General features: G+C 39.7%; 2 protein-coding genes across 6 annotated transcripts in view; both read left to right on the forward strand.

Moving 5' to 3' along the window:
• Positions 1–13,105, forward strand: part of csnk1g2b (casein kinase 1, gamma 2b) — a 50,450-nt gene extending 37,345 nt beyond the window's left edge. For 2 of the 5 annotated variants that reach the window (XM_010871841.5, XM_010871842.5), the window contains exons 6-12: positions 2,033–2,118; positions 4,673–4,757; positions 4,868–5,016; positions 5,226–5,306; positions 9,207–9,314; positions 10,500–10,606; positions 10,829–13,105. In XM_010871841.5, the coding sequence (XP_010870143.3) occupies positions 2,033–2,118; positions 4,673–4,757; positions 4,868–5,016; positions 5,226–5,306; positions 9,207–9,314; positions 10,500–10,606; positions 10,829–10,883 (671 nt within the window). In that variant the 3' untranslated portion in view covers positions 10,884–13,105. The remainder of the gene's footprint in view (positions 1–2,032; positions 2,119–4,672; positions 4,758–4,867; positions 5,017–5,225; positions 5,307–9,206; positions 9,315–10,499; positions 10,607–10,828) is intronic. The other 3 variants (XM_020049295.3, XM_010871843.5, XM_010871844.5) reach the window with 3 other exon arrangements.
• Positions 13,106–13,515: 410 nt separating this feature from the next.
• mfsd12b (major facilitator superfamily domain containing 12b) lies at positions 13,516–22,413 on the forward strand. The gene is made up of 10 exons (XM_010871845.3): positions 13,516–13,958; positions 16,796–17,006; positions 17,168–17,300; positions 17,523–17,726; positions 17,829–17,921; positions 18,162–18,254; positions 18,356–18,526; positions 18,629–18,723; positions 19,299–19,429; positions 21,575–22,413. Exons 1-10 carry the CDS (start codon positions 13,679–13,681, stop codon positions 21,619–21,621), a joined length of 1,458 nt encoding a protein of 485 aa, XP_010870147.1. The 5' UTR covers positions 13,516–13,678; the 3' UTR covers positions 21,622–22,413.
• Positions 22,414–24,608: the final 2,195 nt, after the last annotated feature.

A 24,608-nucleotide genomic window follows, 5' to 3' on the forward strand; every position in this document is an offset into this window, starting at 1 on the left:
ATGGAAACCAAACTCACAAACCGATTGAGGGCTGGATTCAAACTCACATAAAAAATCTGATTAAACAATTGAAGTCACAGGCTGTTGCAACTTGCGTTAATTTCATCATGGCAACTCATAATGTGTTTCAGTATTGTGTATGGCCCCCACGTGCCTGTATGCACTCACAACAACATTTGGGCATGCTCCTGATGAGACGGCAGATGGTGTCCTGGGGGATAGCCAGTCAATGGCATCAATACCTTCGCCATCCAGGGACTGCCTACATACTCTGACCACATAATGGCCGGGCATTGTCCTGTACCAGGAGGTACCCAGGGCCCACTGCACTAGCATACATTCTGATGATGGGTCTGAGGATTTCATCTCGTTACCTAACAGCAGTCAGGGTACCGTTGGCTATTACATGGAGGTCTGTGCGACTCTCTAAGGATATGCCTCCCCAGACCAACCCTGACCAACCGCCAAACCAGTCATGCTGCATAACATTCACCATGGCATCTCCAGACTCTTTCACCTCGGTCACGTGCTCAGTGTGAACCTGCTCTCATCTGTGAAGAGAACGGGGCGCCAATGGCGGACCTGCCAATTCAGGTGTTCTCTGGCGAATGCCAGTCGAGCTGCTCGGTGCTGGGCTGTGAGCACCGGTCCCACTAGAGGAACTCGGGCTCTAATGCCACCCTCATGGAGTCTTTTTCTGACAGTTTGGTCAGAAACATGCACACCAGTAGCATGTGTTGTTTCTAATGTTTTACTTTTTAATGTTTCTTGATATTTTAGTGTTGTTTCTAACTTGCTACTTTTAATGTTTCCTGATAATTGCCTCGTAGTTTATTGGTGTTCTTGTGTGCATGGTTTCTCGCTGGTTAGTACCATGTTGTTCTTCTATACTATCCGTCTGTGTTATCTGTGCTTTTTATTTAATCCCTACACACTTTCCCTACAGAAGGCCTTTTTTCCCCGTCGTTGTGAATAAGAATTTGTTCTTACTTTACTTGCCTGGTAAAATAAAGGTAAAATAAATATGTATTACTGTTAAATAAGTATTCCCTTTAGCATAGGCAAGCCGAAATTAATACGGGAGTAAAAGCTGGCATAACAGATCACATGATAAGGTACATTAACTTTACCCATTTATACTACACATGTAAGATCCCTCCTTCAAGAATAACATTTGGAACTCTTTCTAAAAAACATTTCTTTAAAGATTAAAAAAAGCTCAGTCATTCATAGATGGTTAACACATAAAATATAGACTTTAAATATCTTCGTATTGTCTTAGTATGATCAAGTTATCAAATGTCCTGTGGACTATATATTATAGCATCCAGACAGATCAACTTTGTGGTCATACTTCTTAACTGAACTTCTGTACAAGGAAACTGCTCAGCAATGTCACAATGATTTTAACAACTGCAGTGTGATGGATCGTCTACATTGTGGAAATGACAGTAATGACCTAAAATATTTACAGAATATAAAAAAGAAACTAAAGTTAAAGCTGACACCAGACACTGGGAGAGGAATTCCCTTTCCAGTGGGATAATAACCAACAATGGACAAGTTACAGTTATGACATGCTGTTTTTACTTTTAAATGATTACTAGACCTAAAAATAACTTTTTATTCACTGGCACGTTGACCGGGACTGAATGTTAGAAATAATAATGGGTAAATATCGCACAGTCCAGTTATGCAAAGCTTTTTGAGGCTTACACAAGAAGACTGACAAATGTAATTGCTGCAAAACATTTTTATAACATGTATTGTCTCAGGGATATGTTATTTAAAAAAAATTGACATTTACATGGTACATAGATATTACGTAGAATTTTGTGGTGAGTAACACTTTGGTAAGTTTGTAACACAACATGAAACATTTAACTGACTTAATACATATTTCATTTACTGTAGGTCCATTCTCTTTTCTGCATATTTACATGGTTTTAGTCATTTTTTCATCCTGCCTTTTTTTATTAAGAAAATCTCTGTAATTAACTCTTCTTTTACTCTTCTACTTCTTGTTCTCCAGAACAAAGCAGGCGGGATGACCTGGAGGCTCTGGGTCACATGTTTATGTACTTCCTTCGAGGCAGCCTTCCCTGGCAGGGCCTGAAGGTACACAGTTTAATGATCTATTTCACCTCATGCACATATACCCTACTGCTTAGTCCCTTGGAGGAAAATGTTGTCTTCTTTAAGACATTTTTCATCTGGATTTTGGAAATAGTAATATCTTCTAGGGGAACATACCATGTAAATGGTGCTTTAACCATACCCTGATTTTCATGAAGGTGTTTTGCTGTTTGGAAAATTGAAATTTCTATGATTGCATAATCTGTATAGGATCCCTTTTACTTTCAAGGGTCTTCAACATTTTGTAACATAATAGCTACTTCTACAAGCTACCTCTTCTACTGCAAGCTTATTTTCAAGCTATCAAATTGGCACATTCTTCTCTTCTCTCAGGTCCTTAGTGTGCAAGATGCATTAGAGTTGTCAAATTTAAGTGGTAAAATCTGTTCAATTTCACCCCCATTTTTTGTGTATATGTTTTCTCATATACACATATTTCTCATGGCTTTCTAAAAAATATTTAAATGAGAATAATGGAATTTAGGTCATTAGGTCTGCCAGGAAACTATTGTTTAGATGGTTGAGTGTAATTTGTAAGAAATCCAGAAAAATGCATGTCAAAAATGTTATCAATTGATTTGCATTTTAATGAGTCAAATAAATATTCGTCCCCTCTCAATCAGAAAGATTTCTGGCTCCCAAGTGTCTTTTATACAGGTAACAAGCTGAGATTAGGAGCACACTCTTAAAGGGACTGCTCCTAATCTCAGTTTGTTACCTGTATAAAAGACATGTCCACAGAACCAATCAATCAGATTCCAAACTCTTCACCATGGCAAAGACCAAAGAGCTCTCCAAGGATGTCAGGGACAAGATTGTAGACCTACACAAGGCTGGAATGGGCTACAAGACCATCGCCAAGCAGCTTGATGAGAAGGTCTCCCTCGGTCTGGGGCTCCATGTAAGATCTGACTTTGTGGAGTTGCAATGATCATGAGAACAGTGAGGAATCAGCCCAGAACTACATGGGAGGATTTTGTCAATGATCTCAAGGCAGCTGGGACCATAGTCACCAAGAAAACAATTGGTAACACACTACGCGTGAAGGACTGAAATCCTGCTGCGCCCGCAAGGTCCCCCTGCTCAAGAAAGCACATGTACAGGCCCATCTGAAGTTTGCCAATGAACATCTGAATGATTCTGAGGAGAACTGGGTTAAAGTGTTGTGGTCAGATGAGACAAAAATCAAGCTCTTTGGCATCAACTCAACTCGCCGTGTTTGGAGGAGGAGGAATGCTGCCTATGACCCCAAGGTTACCATCCCCACCGTCAAACATGGGGGTGGAAACATTATGCTTTGGGGGGTTTTTCTGCTAAGGGGACAGGACAACATCACCTAATCAAAGGGACGATGGACGGGGCCACGTACCTTCAAATCTTGGGTGAGAACCTCCTTCCCTCAGCCAGGGCATTGAAAATGGGCTGTGGATGAGTATTCCAGCATGACAATGACCCAAAACCCACAGCCAAGGGAACAAAAAAATGGCTCAAGAAGAAGCACATTAAGGTCCTGGAGTGGCCTAGCCAATCTCCAGACCTTAATCCCATAGAAAATCTGTGGAGGGAGCTGAAGGTTTGAGTTGTCAAACGTCAGCCTCGAAACCTTAATGACTTGGAGAAGATCTGCAAAGAGGAGTGGGACAAAATCCCTCCTGAGATGTGTGTAAACCTGGTGGCCAACTACAAGAAACATCTGACCTCTATGATTGCCAACAAGGGTTTTGCCACCAAGTACTAAATCATGTTTTGCAGAGGGGTCGAATACTTATTTCACTCATTAAAATGCAAATTAATGAATACAATTTTTGATATGCATTTTTCAGCATTTTTTGTTATTCTGTCTCTCACTGTTCAAATAAACCTACCATTAAAATTATAGACTGATAATTTCTTTGTCAGTGGGTGAAAGTACAAAAGCAGCAGGGGATCAAATATTTTTTTCCCCTCACTGTATGCCTGTTTAATTGTACCCTTCATAAATGAGCAGAAGTTCAACTCTTTTTACAGACGCAGATCTTTGAGATTTTTTGTCAAAATAACAAATATTCTGACTTATATTTTCATTTTTGTAAATATTTCAGTATATATTTTTTGGGCTAATTTGTCCCAATTTGGACATTTTCACTTAGGGGTGTACTCACTTTTGTTGCCAGCGGATTACACATTAATGGCTGTGTGTTGTGTTATTTTGAGGGGACAGCAAATTTACACTGACATACAAGCTGCACACTCACTACTTTACATTGTAGCAAAGTGTCATTTCTTCAGTGTTGTCACATGAAAAGATGTACTCATGTATTTACAAAAATGTGAGGGTGTACTCACTTTTGTGAGATACTGTACATTGTATGCAAGATTTTTTTCCAGCAAATGGACTGGGCTATAAATGACTCTAGGAGGAAAGCCTGTTGGCTTGTCTTCTAAGAGGGGGAAAAGCACAACATCGTCCTTTTCTTTTGGGCACCTCCATAAAACATTACATTTGACACTTGTTTGAACAATTGAGGATAATTGCTGTTCTGTCTGTTGATTCCAGGCAGATACGTTGAAGGAGAGGTATCAGAAGATTGGCGATACTAAGCGAGCTACACCCATTGAAGTGCTTTGTGAAAGCTTCCCCGGTCAGTACCACCATTTTGGTTTGGTTTGGTTTGAAATCTTCGTGTGTCTTTATTTTATTTGTTTAATTTACACAAATTCCATAAGTGTGCATCATTATACTTTGCTGCAGAAGAGATGGCCACCTACCTGCGCTACGTGAGGAGGCTGGACTTCTTTGAGAAACCAGATTACGACTACTTACGGAAACTCTTCACTGACCTCTTTGACAGGAACGGCTATGTCTTTGATTATGAATACGACTGGGTTGGCAAGCCACTTGTGAGTCTCATTCACCGCTTGTTTCTACTCAAATGTTTGAGTGAAACGCTTTCCTCTTCACTGCAGATTTCATTTTTTGTATTCATTGTGACTTGTTAATGATTTATGGCATTTCATTTTATTGTATCTTCATGTTGTGGATGTATTAGTTTCAGCTCTTTCTTTGATGTCCTGGATATAATGCTGTGTTGTTTTGCCACCCACCATAGCCTACACCAATAGGCCCTATCCCCAGTGACACACCTGCTCAGCCCAGCAGAGACAAAGCACAACAGCAGACCAAAAACCAGGTGAGCTCCCTGCCGTCCACCACCCGACACCTCTTCTGTCGACGTTCCAGACTCCTTGTGTACTTACTCTGACTTACTCTCAGCTTCCTTTATTTGATGGCCTTTACAGTGTTACCATAAACTCCTCAGTCAACTTTTTACTATGTTACTGCAATTGACCAAATAAGAAGGGGAACTGATGAACCTTTTGAAATTATAGTTAAATGTTTTATAGCTAAGTTTTTGGAGGGGTTTCTCTTTTGACCCCTCTTTCTGAGGATTACTAATTGCATGAATGAGTTGAAAAAGCATTCCTTTGTTCAAATCAGCAGTAACAAGATTGCTTAGTGTGTGGCACAATTGCATGTTTTTTTCTTTCCTTTTTCTATTAGCATGCTATTTTAGTCTTGATCCTATTACGCTGTCATCAACATTACACATCAGTAATATATTTTGCAAAGACAAGTCAAGATCATTCCACTGTATTACTCTTTCTGACAATGCGAAGTGCATATGGTTTTGGAATTGCTCTATGCGGTGGACTTTCTCATTTATGGCCCTTATGTAACTTATTACATAACTTATTAACATAATGAATCAAATGTTTTTTAAAGCCTTTTTACAACTGCAGTTTTCAGAAAGTACTTAAACAGAAACCTGGCCTAAAACAGCAACAAAAAAAACCAAGATTTTGAATCACGGTGGCAAGGAAAAACCCCCTAGAAAGACGGAACCATGGGAAGAAACCTTAAGAGGATGCAGTCTCTGGGGGGTAGTCTGTCCTCTACTGGCTATGCCAGGAGGAGATTACACGAGTACCTTTCCTTTTAAGGTCCCATCGTTTATAACTTTATGTTTAAACATTCAATCTTAACATGGAGTTTTATTTTAATTTTTTTACTTAGTGTTTCTGATCTAGGCTCTGCATCTTATCTTACTCTATATGAGCAAAACAAGCTGTGATTATTTTTTTTTATTGGTTATCCTGATTTTTCATTGAGTTTTGTCAAAAATCAAACCTATAATAAAGCAAAACAATTCAAATAAAACATTATTATCACAAATTTATTTTTCTAAAATATACACTACCTTTCAAAATTTGGCGTCACTTAGAAATGTCCTTGTTTTCAAAAGAAAAGCTGATATTTTTTTTGGGGTCAATTTTAAATAAAAACAAATTGATCAGAAATATAGTGTAGACATTGTTAATTTTGTCAATGACTATTGCAGCGACTGGTGTTCAATGGAATATCTACGTTGGCGTAGAGGACCATTATTAGCAACCATCAGTCCTGTACTCCAGTGGAAAATTGTGTTTGCTAATCCAAGTTTACCATTTTTAAAAGGTTAATTGATCATTAGAAAGCCCTTTTGCATTTATGTTAGCTCAGCTGAAAACTGTTAAAGAAGCGTGCCTTTAGACTAGTTGGGTATCTGGAGCACCAGCAATTGTGAGTTCGATTGCAGGTTCAAAATGGCCAGAAACTAACTTTCTTCTGAAACTCGTCAGTCTATTCTTGTTCTGAGAAATGATGGCTATTCCATTCGAGAAACGCTGTGTACAACAACCTTCACAGAACAGTGCAAACTGGCTAAAAAGGGGAGTGGGAGGCCCCTGTGCACAACTGAGCAAAAGGACAAATCCATTAGAGTGTCTAGTTTGAGAAACAGGCACCTCACAGATCCTCAACTGGCAGTTTCATTAAATAGTACCCGCAAAACACCAGTCTAAATGTCAACATGGAAGAGGCGACACTGGGACGCTGGGCCTTCTAGGCAGAGTTGCTAATGAAAAGCTGTGTCTCAGATTGGCCAATAAAAAGAGAAGATTAAGATGGGCAAATGAACACCGGACAGATGAAGATTGGAAAATAGCGTTATGGACAGACAAATCTAACTTTGAGGAGTTCGGATGACAAAGAAGAACATTTGTGAGACGCAGACTGGAAAGATGTCGGCAGAGTACCTGACGCCATCTGTCAAGTATGGTGGAGGCAATGTGATGGTCTGGGGGTGCTTTGGTGGTGGTAAAGTGGGAGATTTGTACAGGGTAAAAGGGATCTTTAAGAAGGGAGGCTATCACTCCATTTTGCAATGCCATACCCTGTGGACGGTGTTTGATTGGAAAAAAGTTTCCTCCTGCAACAGGATAATGACCCATAGCACAGCTCCAAACTGTGTAAGAACTATTTAGGGAAGAAGTAGTCATCTGGTATTCTGTCTATAAAGGAGTGGCCAGCATATTGACCAGATCTCAACCCTACAGAGCTGTTGTGGGAGCAGCTTGACCTTGTGGTTTATAATAAGTGCCCATCAAGCTGATCCAACTTGTGGGAGGTGCATCAGGAAGCATGAGGTGAAATCTCTTCAAACTTCCCCAACAAATTGACAACTAGAATGCCAAATGTCTGCAAGGCTGTAATTGCTGTAAATGGAGGATTCTTTGACGAAAGCCGTTTGAAGGACACAATTATTATTTAAATTCAAAATCATTAATTTGAACCTTGTCTATGACTATATTTCCTATTCATTTTGCTATATTTTCTATTCACTGATTTCATGTATGTTTTCATGGAAAACATGGACATTTCCAAATGATCCTAAACTTTTGAATGATAGTGTGTCTGCCGCAATTATTGGCACTCTTCATTTAACAATTTGTTCAACCTTGCTTTGCCAAAATAAGAGCTCTGACTCTCCTATGATGTGTAAGAGGTTGGAGAACACATGACAATGAATCTGAGACCGTTCCTCCATACAGATTCTCTCCTGATCCTTCAGTTTCTGAGGTCCACGCTTGTGGACACTCTTCTACAGCTCATCCCACAGGTTTTCTATGGAGTTTTGGTCCGAGGACTGGGATGGCCATGGCAAAACCTTGATTCTGTGGTCAGTGAAAACATTTTGTGTTGATTTTGAGGTGTGCTTTGGATCATTGTCCTGCGGGAAGATCCAACCACAGCCCTGTTTAATCTTCCTGGCTGAGGCAGCGCGGTTTTGATTTAATATCTGCTGGTACTTGATGGAGTCCGTGATACCAAGTATCCTAACAAAGAAGTTATCCAGGGCCTTTGAAAGAAAAACAGTCCCACAACATCAGAGATCCACCACCATACTTCACAGTGGGGATGAGGCACTTTTCTGCATTGCTATATTTCTGTCTACTCCAAACACACCTCTGCTGTTTGTTTCCAGAAGGCTCTATTTTGGTCTCATCTGACCATAGAACCCGGTCCTGTTGAACGTTTCAGTAATGTTTGTCAAACTGTAGGCGCTTGTTTTCTTTTTTGCTTGATGACAGTAAAGGCATTTTTATTGCAACCCTCCCAAACAATGTGTGGTTATGGAGGTGGCATCTGATTGTAGTTTTGGAAACTTTCTGACCCCAAGATCCAACTAACGTCTGTAGTTCGCTAGATGTGATTCTTGGCGAATCTTTGGCCACTTTAACCATCCTCCTCTCTGTGGGTGGGGTCAATATAGACACACGAAACAGGACGTTCACTCAGGTGAACTTAGAAACGTAAAATATGGATGGGAATATAATTCAGTTAGATTTTACTCATAGGGAATTTCTAGGGGTGCCAATTATTGTGGCTCATTTTGGATTTTTTTAAACATTTATTTTAATTTCAATAATTTTACTTCAATTAAATATTAGATTTTTGTGAATATTTCAAATGGAAGATGAATAGGATGAACAGCCATTTTTTTTTTCTTCACAGCATGTTTTGCTCATATTTACCAAGGGTGCCAATATTACTGCAGTGCAACCATAAGATGTCTGTATTTATTTTTGTTTGGTTTTGTTGACTTATATTCATTTACTCCCCCATTCCACCCTCCTTTCACCACCACACCACCTTCCTCCTCTTGACTCCCACTCCCATAATCCGCTTCCCCCTGTGCTCTTTGCGTCAGTCGCCTGAGCCCAATGGAGATGAGTCTCTGCGTCAGCCCAGTCCATTGACCAATAAGGAGACACTGGGGTCGCATCTCACTGCCGAAAGGCTTGGGGGCTCTGTCAAGGTACTGCTTGCTGTGCATGGTGCTTGCATGGCTGTGTCTGCACATCCCAGCTCTCTCTGTCTCTATGTCTGTTCACTCTCTCAGCTTTACACTGCTTCACTCATCTGCTCCACGCTGGCAACAGGGGAGGGATGGGAACCATTCAGGAGAACCTTGCAGTCACTGTAATTTGAAACCTTTATCAGGGCAGGAACCTCTTCCTCTCTACCTGTTAATAGGTGTGATATAGGATCTGCTTGAGTGTAAACTCAGCACACTCAACCATGAAGGGATGAAAGCAGTTTATGACAATTCTAGATTTTGTGAATATTTTATATAATATCTTTACTCAGAATATAATATCTATTTTGATTTTATTGTACAATTATGCTGTACCACAACATTTTAATATCGAATGGTAAATTATTCAAAGTCTTTGAATTGTTGTTCTATTAGACATTTCAAGATGCACCTTTTTTTTCCAGAGGATTAGAATCTTTAGAACAAATGGGCCATCTTGTGTTTGAGAAGAGTAGTGCACCCTGTGAAGCAATGAGCAATTTTGGAAAGCAACATAAACATTTACATTGTAATTTGCTCCAGGGTAACAATGAGCAAATGTTTCAATTTACTCTCTCCCCAAAAAAATATTCAGATTATTATTTTCATATATAGTGCTGTGAAAAAGTCAGATTCTCTGAATTGTTGCATATTTCTCACATTGAATTTGGTCAGGTTCTTGTTGTTGTTCAAGTAGTTTTTAGAGCTATACATGTAATCTTCAGGTGAGGAAAAAAAGCCCCACTAGGGAATTCAAACAAATGATTAGGGTCAGGTGTTGGTATACAATTGGACCTGATGTTGGGCATGCCCTGCCCAATGGAAATCTAAATTTTTGCCATCTGATTGAAGTGTTTAGCACACAGCTGCTAAAGCCACATCGTGCATCAATCAAAACAAATTCAAAACATTGTCAATGCAACATCAGTCTAGAAAATGTTGCAAAGCACTTTCTAAGGCTCTGGGGGACCACTGAATCAGAGTCAGAGCCATATTGTCCAATTAGAACACGAAATCTTCCCAGGTGTGGCCAACCTACCAAAATCCCCCATCATACAGGGGCAAATACTTTTTCACTGCACTGTAGATCTTAAAAACATGCATCGATATCATCATGTCTGAATTTCCTTTTTTGCACTTGGACAGGTGATGAGCTCAACAAATGGAGAGCTGAACACTGATGACCCGACGGCAGGACACTCCAACGCTCCCATCACTGCTCCCACCGAGGTGGAGGTGACTGATGATACCAAGTAAGACAGCTGTCTGTGACGCGGGGTGACTGGTCGTGGTGTCACTACGTCTGGGAGTCATGGACTCAAATGGAATGGGTTCCGATTCCGATAATTCAAACTGCTATTTTAAGAAAGCATTTATCAAATTAGACCCCTTTAAGGCCTGTAATGTTTGCTTCACTATTCTTTTTGAACGGTACATGAATTCCTTTTGAAACTGAATTCTGTCCTTGCCTGCAGGTGCTGTTGTTTTTTTAAAAGACGGAAGAGGAAAGCCCTCCAGCGGCACAAGTAAAGAGAAGACTTCACACGGAACTTGAAACATTCTGGACACTGTCAATTTTTAATTGGAATACAGAAATCTCCCTTTCCCAATCTTTCTCTCGCTCTCTCTCTCGCCTCTGTCTCTCTGTGCTGCCCTGCTACAGGTGATTATAGAAATACTGTCACGTGTTTAAAGGAATGCTGTTGTCCTAGAGACTTAATGGGTGACACAACAGACTTGCGCCTTTAAAAAAAGAAAATAAAGAAACATTTAAAATACCTGCATAATAAGGTGGGTTTGAGAGAACATTAAAATCTGTAACAACGAAACGTGAATACCGTGACGTGAATATAAAAAATAGACTGTTTGAAACAGTTGTATTCTAGATTCCATACAGAACATTTACTGTTCAACAGCCATTGAATTTAAAGGGACTGCCAATGAGTCGAGAAAGAAATCTGTTCCATAGAAAATTGTCCTTATGGGATCAAGGTAAGAGGCAAGAATGAACTATACTAATCATAACTCTGGAATCAGAGCACGCAACAGGAAGCATTTCATCTAAACCCGATTTGGAGGATTTTTATGATTTCTTTTTTTTTCTTTTTGGTAATTTAATCCTCAGCAACACCCTGGATTGAAAAGAACTTTTAATTTTATGTTGTAGTGTTCTGGATTTCTTTTTTTTTATTTCTCTGGCTTTTATTTTGTCTGTCAATGTGGACTTTGTAGCACAGTCACTGGCCTCAGGTACTGTGGAATATTGAGAGAAACAGATATTAAGCTGTATTCTTATTGCACTTTTGGAAGAAAAAAAGTAAAGAGAAATTCTAGGTTTCAAATTAACAAACAAAAACACCTAAATAAAGACTGATCTAGGAAAAGTCCTGTAAAGGCTTATAGCTGAGTAATGGTCAAAATGTTGTCAATTTACATGAACAAGTTGTTTTTCAGTTTTATTTCTAAAATCAGAATAATTTACCAGAAAATCATAGTTTGTGCCTTTCCAAGTAAAATGTTTAAAGCCTGAGTAAGTGTCCCGCAATTACCTTTTCTGAACTGTTCAAAATGTTTGTCATTTACTTTTAATCTGAGAGTATTGATGTCTGGCATGCCCAGTGTTTTATTCACCATAGAGGTACCACTGTCCTCACCATCACAACAACATTCTGTCTGTTTCCTCTGCTGTCAAAAAGGATATTTACATTGCTGGAGTTAACTCAAGCTTCCCTTTCTTTCAAAAGGTGCCCTCTTTGAAAGAAAGGGAAGATTTCAAAACACTTGCATTGCTAGCCAACCAGTTTTAGTAGATGATCAGCGTTATAGGCAGCAAGTAAGAATGTCAAGTATATGTTTAAAGATTGAAATTAAGCATCCGCAGATAATTTGTATTTGATACACACCAGTTAAACTTTTGGAAATCCTTGCTGCAGTAGTCCTGTGCATTGTTGCCTGAACATATGTGATGAATGTTTGATAACAAAATGATCCCCTGTTGTCTCTACTTCACAAGCAAAGCCTCTTGAACCACCATGATTTGAATACTGTATTGACTAATGGGAATATGACAATACCTGTCGGAATATTCCCCGTTACATGTTATATTTATCTGAAGAAGCAAACACAAGTGCATTTAGATAGGGTTGCTTAGAAAGGAAAGTGCAGAAGCCATGTGTAAATTCATAAACATCTCAATCTGAGAAAAGCAGTATAGACCTGATTTAAGCGTTTCTGTGGACTCAGTGTGAGGACTAAATCAAGGAAATCTCTTTTATATTGTGTTACTCCCCAACATTGGTTGTCATTCAGATTTTTAACAGAGCACATCTCCTATTAGGATTTTTAAGCTTTACTCAAATACTACTCAACCTCAGTGCATAGGACTTACTCAATGTAAACATTTTACAGATTGTAAAGATGTGATGCTGTGAGTCGGTTATGGAATTTCTATGGAGTCACTCCAACATGTCATTTAAGTTTTTTCAGTGAAGTGAGATGAAGAAGTAAAACATACTACATGTGACTCATCATGTTCAACAGTGCCATTCTTATTAGTTTAAAACTTGACCTGACTTAACATGTGGATAAGAAAAAAGGAAGACAGCCTTTTATTACACATCTGCCACCCATACGCATCAGATGACCTTTAATACCACCATGAGCCATCTGCCCTTGATATAATATTGTTTCTGTTTCTACAAGACTGGAAACGCTAATTGGAGAACAATCACATTAAAGATTTTGTTTTGACAGGCCGCATCAAAAACATGAGCACTGTTATTTTTTATTTTTTTCTCAGGGGGGCCCAGTGGAAAGCTAAGAGTCCCTGGCATACGTCTACAAAGGCAGACCCATTTTGTTTTATTTTTAAGATATTTTTGGTCATTTTCTTTATTTGTCAGGAAAGTGGAGAAAGGTGTTTTTACTGAATACACAGTGGGATGGATCTTCGGATTAATCACATCAGACTTTATTAACATCATTTTTCAGAGCTTGTCTGGTCAAAAGACCAGTTTGTAAGAAAAAGATCAGATTTCGACTGCCTGACTATACATAGCCATATAGCCTCCGTGAAGTGTCTTTTGTTTCAGGATTAGATCGGGCTACCTCCTAGATTCTATGCTAAATCGTTTCAGCTGATCAAGCAGTGGACCAGCTTGATGTAATCCCAATTTTGCTGATTCAAGCTTTGTAAGAATATTGTTGTTTGTGTTTGGAGTAGTCCAGCACAATGGAGAAGGCTGAGATGATATGTTTTGGGGGGATATGTAAGGAATAATATTTTATTTACTTTAATCAGATTTTGAAGTGCATTATCATTAGTCATGTCTGACCAGTTACTTACTAACGAGCGATCTTTACCCCTATTCCGGCGGTTGTCTTACGCAGCAGGTCACTTTTTGAACGACCTTTGCGCCTCATTATGGTTTACCTACCTATTGATCTACTACCATTCTGTCCTTGGGTTCAAGAGCACCTATGCAGGTTTATTGCTGCTTATAGGTCAAATAGCGGATGGCATCAGCACACCCGTTGTTGGTATTGAATCAGATCGAAAAGCCGGATGCGCTACATATGGCAAAAGAAAATCATGGCATTTAGTTGGTAAGTAGCAATGCTCTTCAATAAAGACGTTGACCCATTTTGTTGTCCTGTTAATAGACCTATGTTGTAATGGACTGCTAACATCTGGGGTAGGGCTTAAACCCATTATACTATTGCAGAAGTGCTCCTCTGCCCAAAAGATTCAGACATTTTGACAGCGGTCCAGGTTGGCTACCCATATCAAATAATACTGCTGTAAACTATGTGCTAAATACAATTGTTATATTCATACACTAGCAGGGTTTTCTGCTGACATTACTGTAGCGTTTACTGTAGTATTCATGATTTATCAGTGCATGCATGTTATATTTGTGGGAAAAGAATCAACCTTTTGAAGAGGTTGGGTTTCAGATATTTTTGTCATATGGTAGGGGACTTCTGTTCTGGTGGAGGCTAAGCAATGTGCTGAGCTTGGGATGAAGGCTTTTATCATAGCCTGGAGGTAGGGAGTTGCGGTTCCTCTAGCTCAGGGCTCTTTAACATTTTCTTGCCCAGGAACCTCCACCCAAGCCTTCATGTAGCAAAATAATAAGCGTTGCAATTTCTTTAACATCTTTTATTTTTTTTACAGACATTTTCAATATTATGTAAGCAGATTTTTTTAAACTCTTCTCTTCATCAACACTGCAGTTCACATACAGTGGGGAGAACAAGTATTTGATACACTGCCGATTTTGCAGGTTTTCTTACTTACAAAGCATGTAGAGGTAATTTTTATCATAGGTACACTTCAATTGTGAGAGATGAAATCTAAAACAGAAATCTGCTATTATTCGAAAATGGAAGAAGTTCAAGATGACGGTCAATCTCCCTGGGGGGCTCTGGGGCTCCATGCAAGATCTCACCTCGTGGGGCATCAATGATCATGAGGAAGGTGAGGGATCAGCCCAGAACTACAGGGCAGGACCTGGTCAATGACCTGAAGAGAGCTGGGACCACAGTCTCAAAGAAAACCATTAGTAACACGCTATGCTGTCATGGATTAAAATCCTGCAGCACACGCAAGGTCCCCCTGCTCAAGCCAGCGCATGTCCAGGCCGTCTGAAGTTTGCCAATGATCATCTGTGAATCTGGATGATCCAGAGGAGGAATGGGAGAAGGTCATGTAGTCTAATGAGACAAAAATAGAGCCTTTTGTTCTAAACTCCACTCGCCGTGTTTGGAGGAAGAAGAAGGATGAGTACAACCCCAAGAACACCATCCCAACTGTGAATCATGGAGGTGGAAACATCATTCTTTGGGGATGCTTTTCTGCATAAGGGACAGGACGACTGCACCGTATTGAGGGAAGGATGGATGGGGCCATGTATCGTGAGATCTTGTTCAACAACTTCCTTCCCTCAGTAAGAGCATTGAAGATGGGTTGTGGCTGGGTCGTCCAGCATGACAACGAACCGAAACACACAGCCAGGTCAACTAAGGAGTGGCTCCGTAAATAGCATCTCAAGGTCCTGGAGTGGCCTAGCCAGTCTGCAGACCTGAACCCAATAGAAAATCTTTGGAGGAAGCTGAAACTCCGTATTGCCCAGCGACAGCCCCGAAAACTGAAGGATCTGGAGAATCCCTGCTGCAATGTGTGCAAACCTGGTCAAGAACTACAGGAAACGTATGATCTCTGTAATTGCAAACAAATGTTTTTGTACCAAATATTAAATTCTGCTTTTCTGATGTATCAACTACTTATGACATGCAATAAAATGCAAATTAATTGCTTAAAAATCATACAATATGATTTTCTGGATTTTAGTTTTAGATTCCGTCCCTCACATTTGAAGAGTACCTATGATAAAAATGACAGACTTCTACATACTTAGTAAGTGGGAATACCTGCAAAATCAGCAGTGTATCAAATACTTGTTCTCCCCACTGTATATCTGTACAAAACCCCATTCCCTTGGCCCAATCCCCCACTGTCCCGCCCTTTCCAATTAGCATTTATTTATTTCAGAACAAATCACTTTCCGTCAATCCCCATACAGGAACGGTTCTATCAGCTAATAGATATACTTTAAGTAATATTTTTCAGTTTTCTATCTTCAAAGTTAAGCTGAACAAACTAATATTTTAATTTTATTTAAATCGTTTTTGGGAGATCTTTCCAAGGAGTCCCTGCACTACCTTTGCAAATCCCCAGGTGGCCTCGGACCCCTGGTTGAATGGCAAGCACTGTGGTCTTGTAATAGATTCAAGCTTCAACTGGAAGCCAGTGTACAACCAATCTTGGTGTGAGCATGGGCAAAGAATACAAAAAAGTGTAGTATGGTGTTCAACAGTAAGTCCTATACATGATGGAAGGAAACTACAGTGTAGTGTAGTATTCTACGGTTTACTTCCAAATGCTATAGAATTCAAAAGTTCATGAAATGCTAACATGTGGAGAAGTATATTGCGCTCAAACATACAGTACAGTTTATGAATAAGAGAACAGTTTCAACTTCTTGAAACTCAGGATCAGCACTGTGACCAATATGGTAGGCTTTTGAGATAGAACTGATAAAGTTGCGTTTGAATCAGTAACTCTAGGATTTATGTGGGCTACGGTTGGGGACAAGGACGGAGTTGCACTTCATAGGGGTGCTGAGATTTAGGTTTTTAAACATCCAACAAAATAATCCTAGTTCATAATCATAATATTATACAGGATTGTACTGTATTATTGGAACTAAGCTGAATGTAGTATAATCGTATAATATCCAGACTTGCTCATTAAATATAATTACAACAAGCTCATGAAACAGGTATTACTTTGTACTGTACCAAATTTGCCTCAACCATTTTTGACAAATTGTTCAATGGTTTCTCAGCTAACATAATTCCATGTCCTTCTACCCTTACAGGCACTATGTGTTTACTTGTGTCCTTCCCCTTCATCTTTAACCCATGCCTGGGCTGTGGTGACAACACCCCTCAGTGGGTAGAGCTCCTTTATTTCACTCCCTTCATCGTTATCTTCCAGTTTGGCTGGGCCACCATCCAGATTTCCCACCTGTCCCTCATCCCAGAGCTGGTGTCCAGTGAACATGCCAAGGTGGAGCTCACCGCCTACAGGTGAAATTAATGGTTACTTTAGCAAGTTAGTATATTTGCAAACATCCAAAGACTCCATTGTTTTGACTATTATTGCCTTAAATACTAGAAAATGCTAAGAAGAAATCAGAGTAAATACCATAAAATACTTATACAACATTGCACCATATTTCTCACTGTAGGTATTCGTTCACGGTAGTGGCAAATATTACCGTGTATGCTGTTGCCTGGTTACTCTTTAACTTCCAAGCCCAGCCGACTGCAGGCTCCCATGTCACAAATGGCTTGAGCATTGCTGACATCCCCATATTCAGGGTAAGATCTGCACTTCCTGACTGACCTCTGGTACCCACCATATCTATATATCTGAAGCATCAAGTGGTCAGTTCTGCTCGCCATGGGGAGAGCAAGTCCAGTGGCCAGGCAGCAGATTGTATTTACAGTCATGATGCCTAAATGTGCTCCTGATTGTAAACCCGAACATGACATTATCACATTATTATTTTTTTCCGTCTCTCTACTGTATCCTGCCATCAGAACCTTTCCTTCATCGTGCTGGGGATCGGAACAGCTTTCACTATTTTCTTTCATCTGGGAACCAGAGAAGGGGTTGGTCACACGGAGGAGTCAGGCTCGCCAAACGGTGAGAGTTGTCCCCTGATCTCCCCAACTCCCTTAACTGGTGCACCTCAATCCCTTCTCCAGTGGAGAAATTGGCTGAATGAGCCTTCATTCTACCAGGTACCTCTCTTATATTTGTTAGCCTACCTTTAGGTCCTATAAAGGGTGTTTAAGTTGTATTTTGAGTTCCTAACATTGCTTCCGACCTCTTTTTTTCCCCAGGTTGCATTTCTGTACATGTGCACCAGGTTAATGGTCAACTTGTCCCAGACATACATCTCCATGTATGTTGTGAACTCTTTACTGCTACCGAAGGTAAGGTGTCATAAAGCATTCCTTCCTTGGAGTTGCATTGCGTTTGTTTTCTTCCTTATAATGTATAACCTTCAACTGATGAACCCTTACTTAGAATATTTTTTTTTTCATGATTGACCTGGTTAAGTGTAGGCAAATGAAACAAGCTAATTATATAATTCACATCCATTCTTCCAAATTCTTTGTTGCTGTAACAGTAATGGACTGTTGCAATGTCAGGCTTATTTTCTTATTTTTCAGAGCTTCATCGCCACAATCCCTTTGGTGATGTATGTTAGCGGGTTTATGTGTTCTCTGGTCATGAAGCCAATCAGCAAGCTGATAGGCATTAGTGTGAGTTTCTGCCTGAGATTTTTAAAACTATCTGGAAAAGAAACAATGTCATTTTTGTGAACCAATCACCTTTTGAATGAGGTTATTTTCCCTTTCTTCAGATGACCTATTTCCTAGGCCTTGTGCTGATCCTAGGATTTTCGTCCTGGGTGTTAGTCGACACAAACATGGGGAAACTCATCTATGGCGCTACTGTAATGCTTGGTGCAGGCTCTGCCACCATCCTGGTCATGTCACTCTCCATGACGGCCAATCTGATTGGAGATCAGACAGTAAGAGCCCACAATATGTTATAGAGGATTTTCCTCTGATGTTGTCATGATGTTTCTTACTTTGGTAATGTTGAAGTAATTCACTCTGGCATTCTTTTGCAGCAGAGTGGGGCCTTTGTGTACGGGGCAATGAGCTTCACAGATAAGGTGGCCAATGGCTTTGGTGTAATCATAATTCAAAGCCTACATCCCTGCAAGTAAGTTTGGATCAGACTGGGATCTTTACCTTACCATCCCTCTTGAACTCAAGAGAAACTAGGGTAAAACAACCTGTGTTGTGGGGCCCCTGAGTGGCGCAGTAAATATGTCAATGCTTCATTGTTACCTGCGACATTGCCAGGGTTTGAAACCTGCACACCGATTCTCCCAAGGATATCCCGCAGAGGGCAGTGTAATTGGCAAACACCATCTGGGGTTGAAAGGTGGTAACTGAAAACTGTTGCTTTTCCTCGTTGTGATCTAGTGGGCGGCTAAGGTGTCTGTGAGCTAAGTCAAGGTATTAGAGCGGAGACTGTGTTCCTTTCAGCAAACAAGCATCATGGTCCAGACTGCATGGTTGAGTGAGCAATTTGATCAGAACCATTACTAACATTATTAAATATGCTTTGGAAGACACAAATCTCAGTGTTGACTGTACTGAGACCCCGGGAGGTTGCCACAATGAGGCAAGACTTCAATCAGAAATTGGATATCACAAAATTGGGGATTAAAGAAGGAAAATGGGGTAACAGTAAAAAGTAAATTATTCTGTGTTGTTGTCTTTTGTATACAGCTCACAGACCAGCTGTCCAGACAGTGTGTGGTTCTACCGAGATGTCATGGTGATAGTGACAGGGGGTGTGGCCTTAGCAGCAGCCATTTCCCTCTGCAGCCTACTCATCTGGCCTACTAGGATCCGCCAACGTAAATCATGAGTATTGCCTTGTTGGAAGATAGGGTGTGGTTTGGTTGTGACTTATTGCTTTGCATTGCAGTCTCACAAGAATATCAGGTAAACCATGAGAGATATTCTATTTAATCAAGTGAAGTGTTAAAACTGCTTGACGGCATTTAGCTAATATACAAAGCTTTTTATTCTTACCAGTTTGAACTGCTAATTTGAATGCAACCTTTGCCAAAACCTTTTCAATGGATTGAATAAAGCCACGCCTCCATCTAGTGGCAAAATGCTTAACTACACCTGAGGTTGATATGCTTAACTACACTTGAGTTTTCACACAGCATGGGTACACTGCTTAAATAAATCTGTTCCTGAAACCTTCTGTAGCACCCCAACAGCACATGTTTTTGTGGTGGCCATGGACAAACATTCCCAATTCAACTCATTCATTACGATTAGTTGACAGGTTAAGTCAGTTGTGCTTGTGTGGACGGGGGCACATTAAAATGTATGTTGTTTAGGGTAGGCGTAACAGTCAAAGGTTAATTCATTAATAATGTTTCGTTGTTCCACTAAATTTAGTCACTCACTCTGTCTGGACTCCACCCAGTTGTGAAATGGGAATGCTCTATGTATATTCTGAAACTTCCGTGGCAATGCCTGTTGGAAATATTCTTATCTTTTGCTTACTAGCTAGTCAAGTAAGGCTAACACAGTCATGTCAATATGTCTATATTGCCCCCAAATTAAACAAACCTACACTGCTCAAAAGAATTAAGGGAACACTCAAATCACACAAAGTCTGGGCATGCTCGTGATGAGATGGTGGATGGTGTCCTAGAGGATCTCCTCCCAGACCTGGATCAGGGCATCAGTGAGCTCCTGGATAGTCTGTGGTGCTACCTGGCGGCGTCGGATACACTGATACATAATGTCCCAGAGATTCTCAATAGGATTTAGGTTTGGGGATCATGAGGACCAGTCAATGACATCAATGCCTTCGTCATCCAGGAACTGCCTACACACTCTGGCCACATGAGGCCAGGCATTGTTCTGCACCAGGAGGAACCCAGGGCCCACTGTACCAGTATAAGGTCTGACCATGTGTCTGAGGACAAGCTCTCCTTGTGTTACGGCCCGTCTCCTGGTATCTCCTCCATGGACTTGAGACTGTACTGGGAGACATAGGAAACCTTCTTGCGACGGCATGTATGGATGTGCCATCCTGAAGGAGCTGAACTACCTGTGCAGTCTGAATGGGCTGCAGGTACCGGCTCATGCGACCAGTAGTGACAAGGACGCTAGCAAAATGCAAACCTAGAGAAGAATCAATCAGGATGGATTGTCTGTGGCCACCACCTGCAAAACCATTCTTTTTGGGGGGGTTGACTTGCTGTTGCCTCTCCAGTTCCCCCTTTCCAAAAGAGGTGACATTGATTCACGATTGCTTATGCTTCCTAACTGTACAGATCGATATCCCTGAAATGTAATTAAATTGATGTTATACTGTGTTGATTACATGTTAGCTTAAGTTTTTTGAGCAGTGTAGTTTGTAAATAATTCTGGTCCATGTTTGGTCTAAAGATGCTCCAAAAATGTATGCAGAAATAAATTCTAGCTACTGTAGCTAGCAAAGTTGTTCCTCGCTGAACCCTCTTTCACAGTGTATTCAATGTAGGTTTGATTTAGCTTTCTATAACTTTATTGCAAGTCTGCATCTGTAAGGTACATTGCATCATGATTGCAAGGTTTCCAATATATTTTCCATCTAGGCTGTCTGGTACATTGTGATGTAATAGCTGTTATAAAATGCTCTTCCAGACAATCAGAAATTACTTTGCAAATACTTCGGTACAATCCAGGAACAACAGGGTGTGGTATGTATACCAAGGCTAAGATCATTTTGTCATGAAGCATCGCTGAGTGCCTAGATACTGCATTTATCTGTGCTGTACTAGGCACCACGCCCCTTTGTGCCTTATTGCTTAATTATACCAAATTCCTTTATTATAGTAATTTCTAATTGTCTAGAATGTTATTAAAAAAAATTTGTATATTGGCAATATAATGCTATTATATACCGATTTTTGTATACCAAGGCTCTCAGCCAATTAGCAAATTATCCATTTATAATCCACTATGTAGTTCCTATAATTGTTCTCTGATAGGTTTTGCAAGTACCTCTGTCCAGATGGAAGCAGAAGAGAGCGGATGAGCAGACAACCTTCAGTTTACCAACTGGACATCCAAAGGGATCATAGCAGCAAGACATATCTGCACTTTAATACCCTTGGCTGCTTTCCTGGGTTCAGTTGACACTGTTTCTCTACTCCTTTTGTATGTATGCATCCTTTTCCACTAAAGAGGTTCATAGATGCACTTGGCTGTTTCTACTGACAAACCAAGTTTGGCCAGTTATGCATTGTAACCACTGCTTAAACAACAATGCCTATGGCCAGAAATTGTCGTATTAAGCTTCTACACTTTCCAGGAAATATGTTGTAGTGTAAAAACTTCTAATGTTAATCATTTTTGTTGTACTGTAAACTTGAATGCTTCATTAATGTTTTTTGTTTGTGTAAATCTCACTTTAGTGCTCTACCCAGTCTTAGCTGAGTGAACTCAAATGATTGTTGCTCTTGAGTGGTGATCAATGGTAGCAGGATTTGCTATTAACGTCAAGTCATGAACAGCCAATATTTTGAACAATGACAGTTCTCAAACCACTCACCAATAGTTGTGTTTTTCTTGGACATCTGCAATCCTTAGGGGGTCCTCCAATACATGACAAAAATTGGTGCTGTCAAACAATTAAAATAATTAACCACATAATCTTCTTTAATGAATCACAATCAACAATTTAATAAGCACAAATTTAAATCTTAGAAAAACAGTGCATTGTGTAAAAGACATTGTACTTTATTGCAAGAAAGAAGAACACAAGAATTTGAAACCTTATTCAGAACAAAGGTCAATAACTTAAAGCTTTTCATGATTCCAATGTTCAACATACAAAACATTTTATAAAAATTTTGTTTTGAAAGGAAATGTTTATTTGACATGTGAAATGTTATTTTTTGAAAAGCAAAGATTAAAGTGACGGTTGCCCTTCATGACTAGAATGGGAACTTCCTCAAGCTTACTTACTGCTCATGCAAAAAGCTGGTGGATCCATACAATGTTATTGGCAAGTGCTATCCGGGGACATTCTGATGTTGCACTTGCATTTGTCCAATCAGAATTCAGCAGATGGTCTGACAACTCATTTAAAGGTTTATCAAGTGGCCAGTGTTTCCAAATGGGGAGATTTCCCGCCAAATCTGGCTTTTTTGATGACAGTGTTTAAAAAAAAAATTGGCTTGGGTAGATTGATAAAATTATAATGATAGATATGATTTTCTTGCAAAATTAGAATTTGTCGGCGCACACTTGTTGAACTGAGATTTATAACTCACTGTTTTCTCATAATTTGCAGAAAAAGATAAAAGCCATCTGACCTATGCCAACTGAAATGACAAATCCGCAATGGCAACTAGTTAATTCAAGATGCTGCAGAAAAAATGAGGGACAAGGAACTTTTTTAAATGCCCATTAACTCCTGCGCCTGTTGTAGAAAAAGAAAGACGCATCTAAGACAAACCAAAACCCGTATTTGTGGAAAATTGGTGGTAAATAAATCAGGTGGTAAATAAAATATTTGATGGTATTTCAGTCAGCTCGCTAGCTTGCTGCAGTTGCTAGCCAGCCAGATAATTTGCTCAATGCAATAGCTCTGGTTCTGTAGTTAAACATAGTTTTTTGGCAACAGTAACTTTATAACAATTAAACTGGCTAGCTAATATATAATCCTAAAAATATATAGACAGGCAACTATAAATTATCCCCAACTATAAAACCTCAATGAAGTAGCTAATATTTTAAATGATCTGTTTAATCAGTAAATTAAATAAAAAAAAAAACTTTCTCATGGCAATAAAAACAGAATTTCAAGCTTTGCTTCATAGAGAGTAGTGAAACAAACAGGAATGAGGAGCACAGTGATTCTGAGGCAGAATGCAGTGCAGGAAGGGACAGAAAGAGGAGAGAGGTTAGTGCTTTGGTAGTGCAATTCATCCATCTAGTTGATAATTAAAGCCAATGTAGGTTTGCTTAATCCACTGAAGTTAAATACTTATACTTCCAACCCTTGCTTTCTAGAAAGTAGTTATATATTGACTTTATATTGGTTGTTGCTGGTTTCATGTTGGACAGTTTTGCACATTTAAATGGTTTATAATCACAATACTGGATACCCACACTGGTGCACATGAGCAGTGCAGCTCATATTAGATAATAAATATGAATGTAATCTAAGAGAGAACTAATTTCAATATGAATATTTTCTAAATGTATTGGTTTGTGAAATTGATGTGCAAATTACAATAGGCCTTCCCAATTAATAGACCTGCATTAAAAGCAATCAAATGACAGAATTGTTTGGGTACAAATGACAATTTCTAATTCTAGATGTGCAAATGAAGGACTAATGTAGCAGGGTGGCATAAGTAACCGGGATGCAGAGATTATGAGTCTGCATATGAGACTGTATACCATGGGTATCACATACATTTTTATTGCTCTAACTGTGTTGGTAACCAGTTCATAAGAGCAATAAAGAGGGGTTTGTGATGTATTGCCAATAAACCACAGCTTAGCACTGTGTCCAGGCACTCCACGATGCGTCGTGTAAGAACATTTCTTAGCCTTGGTATACTGGCCATATACCTCACAGCCATGTGCCTTATTGCTTACTTATATCATTCCATTGAAATGGGCCCCTATTGATGCCCCCCAGAGAACACACCCACACACATACTCATGCACTGGCATATCCTTTAGGGGACCCCAGATGGGCACATTTTCCAAGTTTTACTATGCTTTGGGGGCTTTTTCATGAACACACAAAAACGCACTTCTGTTCTCCATCTCGCTTGCTCTGTATCTCTTACCATCAAATTCCTCACAATTTGCATTTCTTTTCACCTTGCACTAGGTACAATATATTCAGAGATAAAACATCTATCTGAAATAATCACAGAAAACAGAACCACAAAAGATGTTTTAAGCCAGAAACATGAAATGAACACCTTGATTTTTATGTACAGTTTGTGTTGCGCACTTAAGTACTGCTCCTATCATTAATCACACACATCTCGCCATGTA

This window comes from Esox lucius, chromosome 8 (genome assembly GCF_011004845.1).
Source record: "Esox lucius isolate fEsoLuc1 chromosome 8, fEsoLuc1.pri, whole genome shotgun sequence".
Lineage (NCBI taxonomy): Eukaryota > Metazoa > Chordata > Actinopteri > Esociformes > Esocidae > Esox > Esox lucius.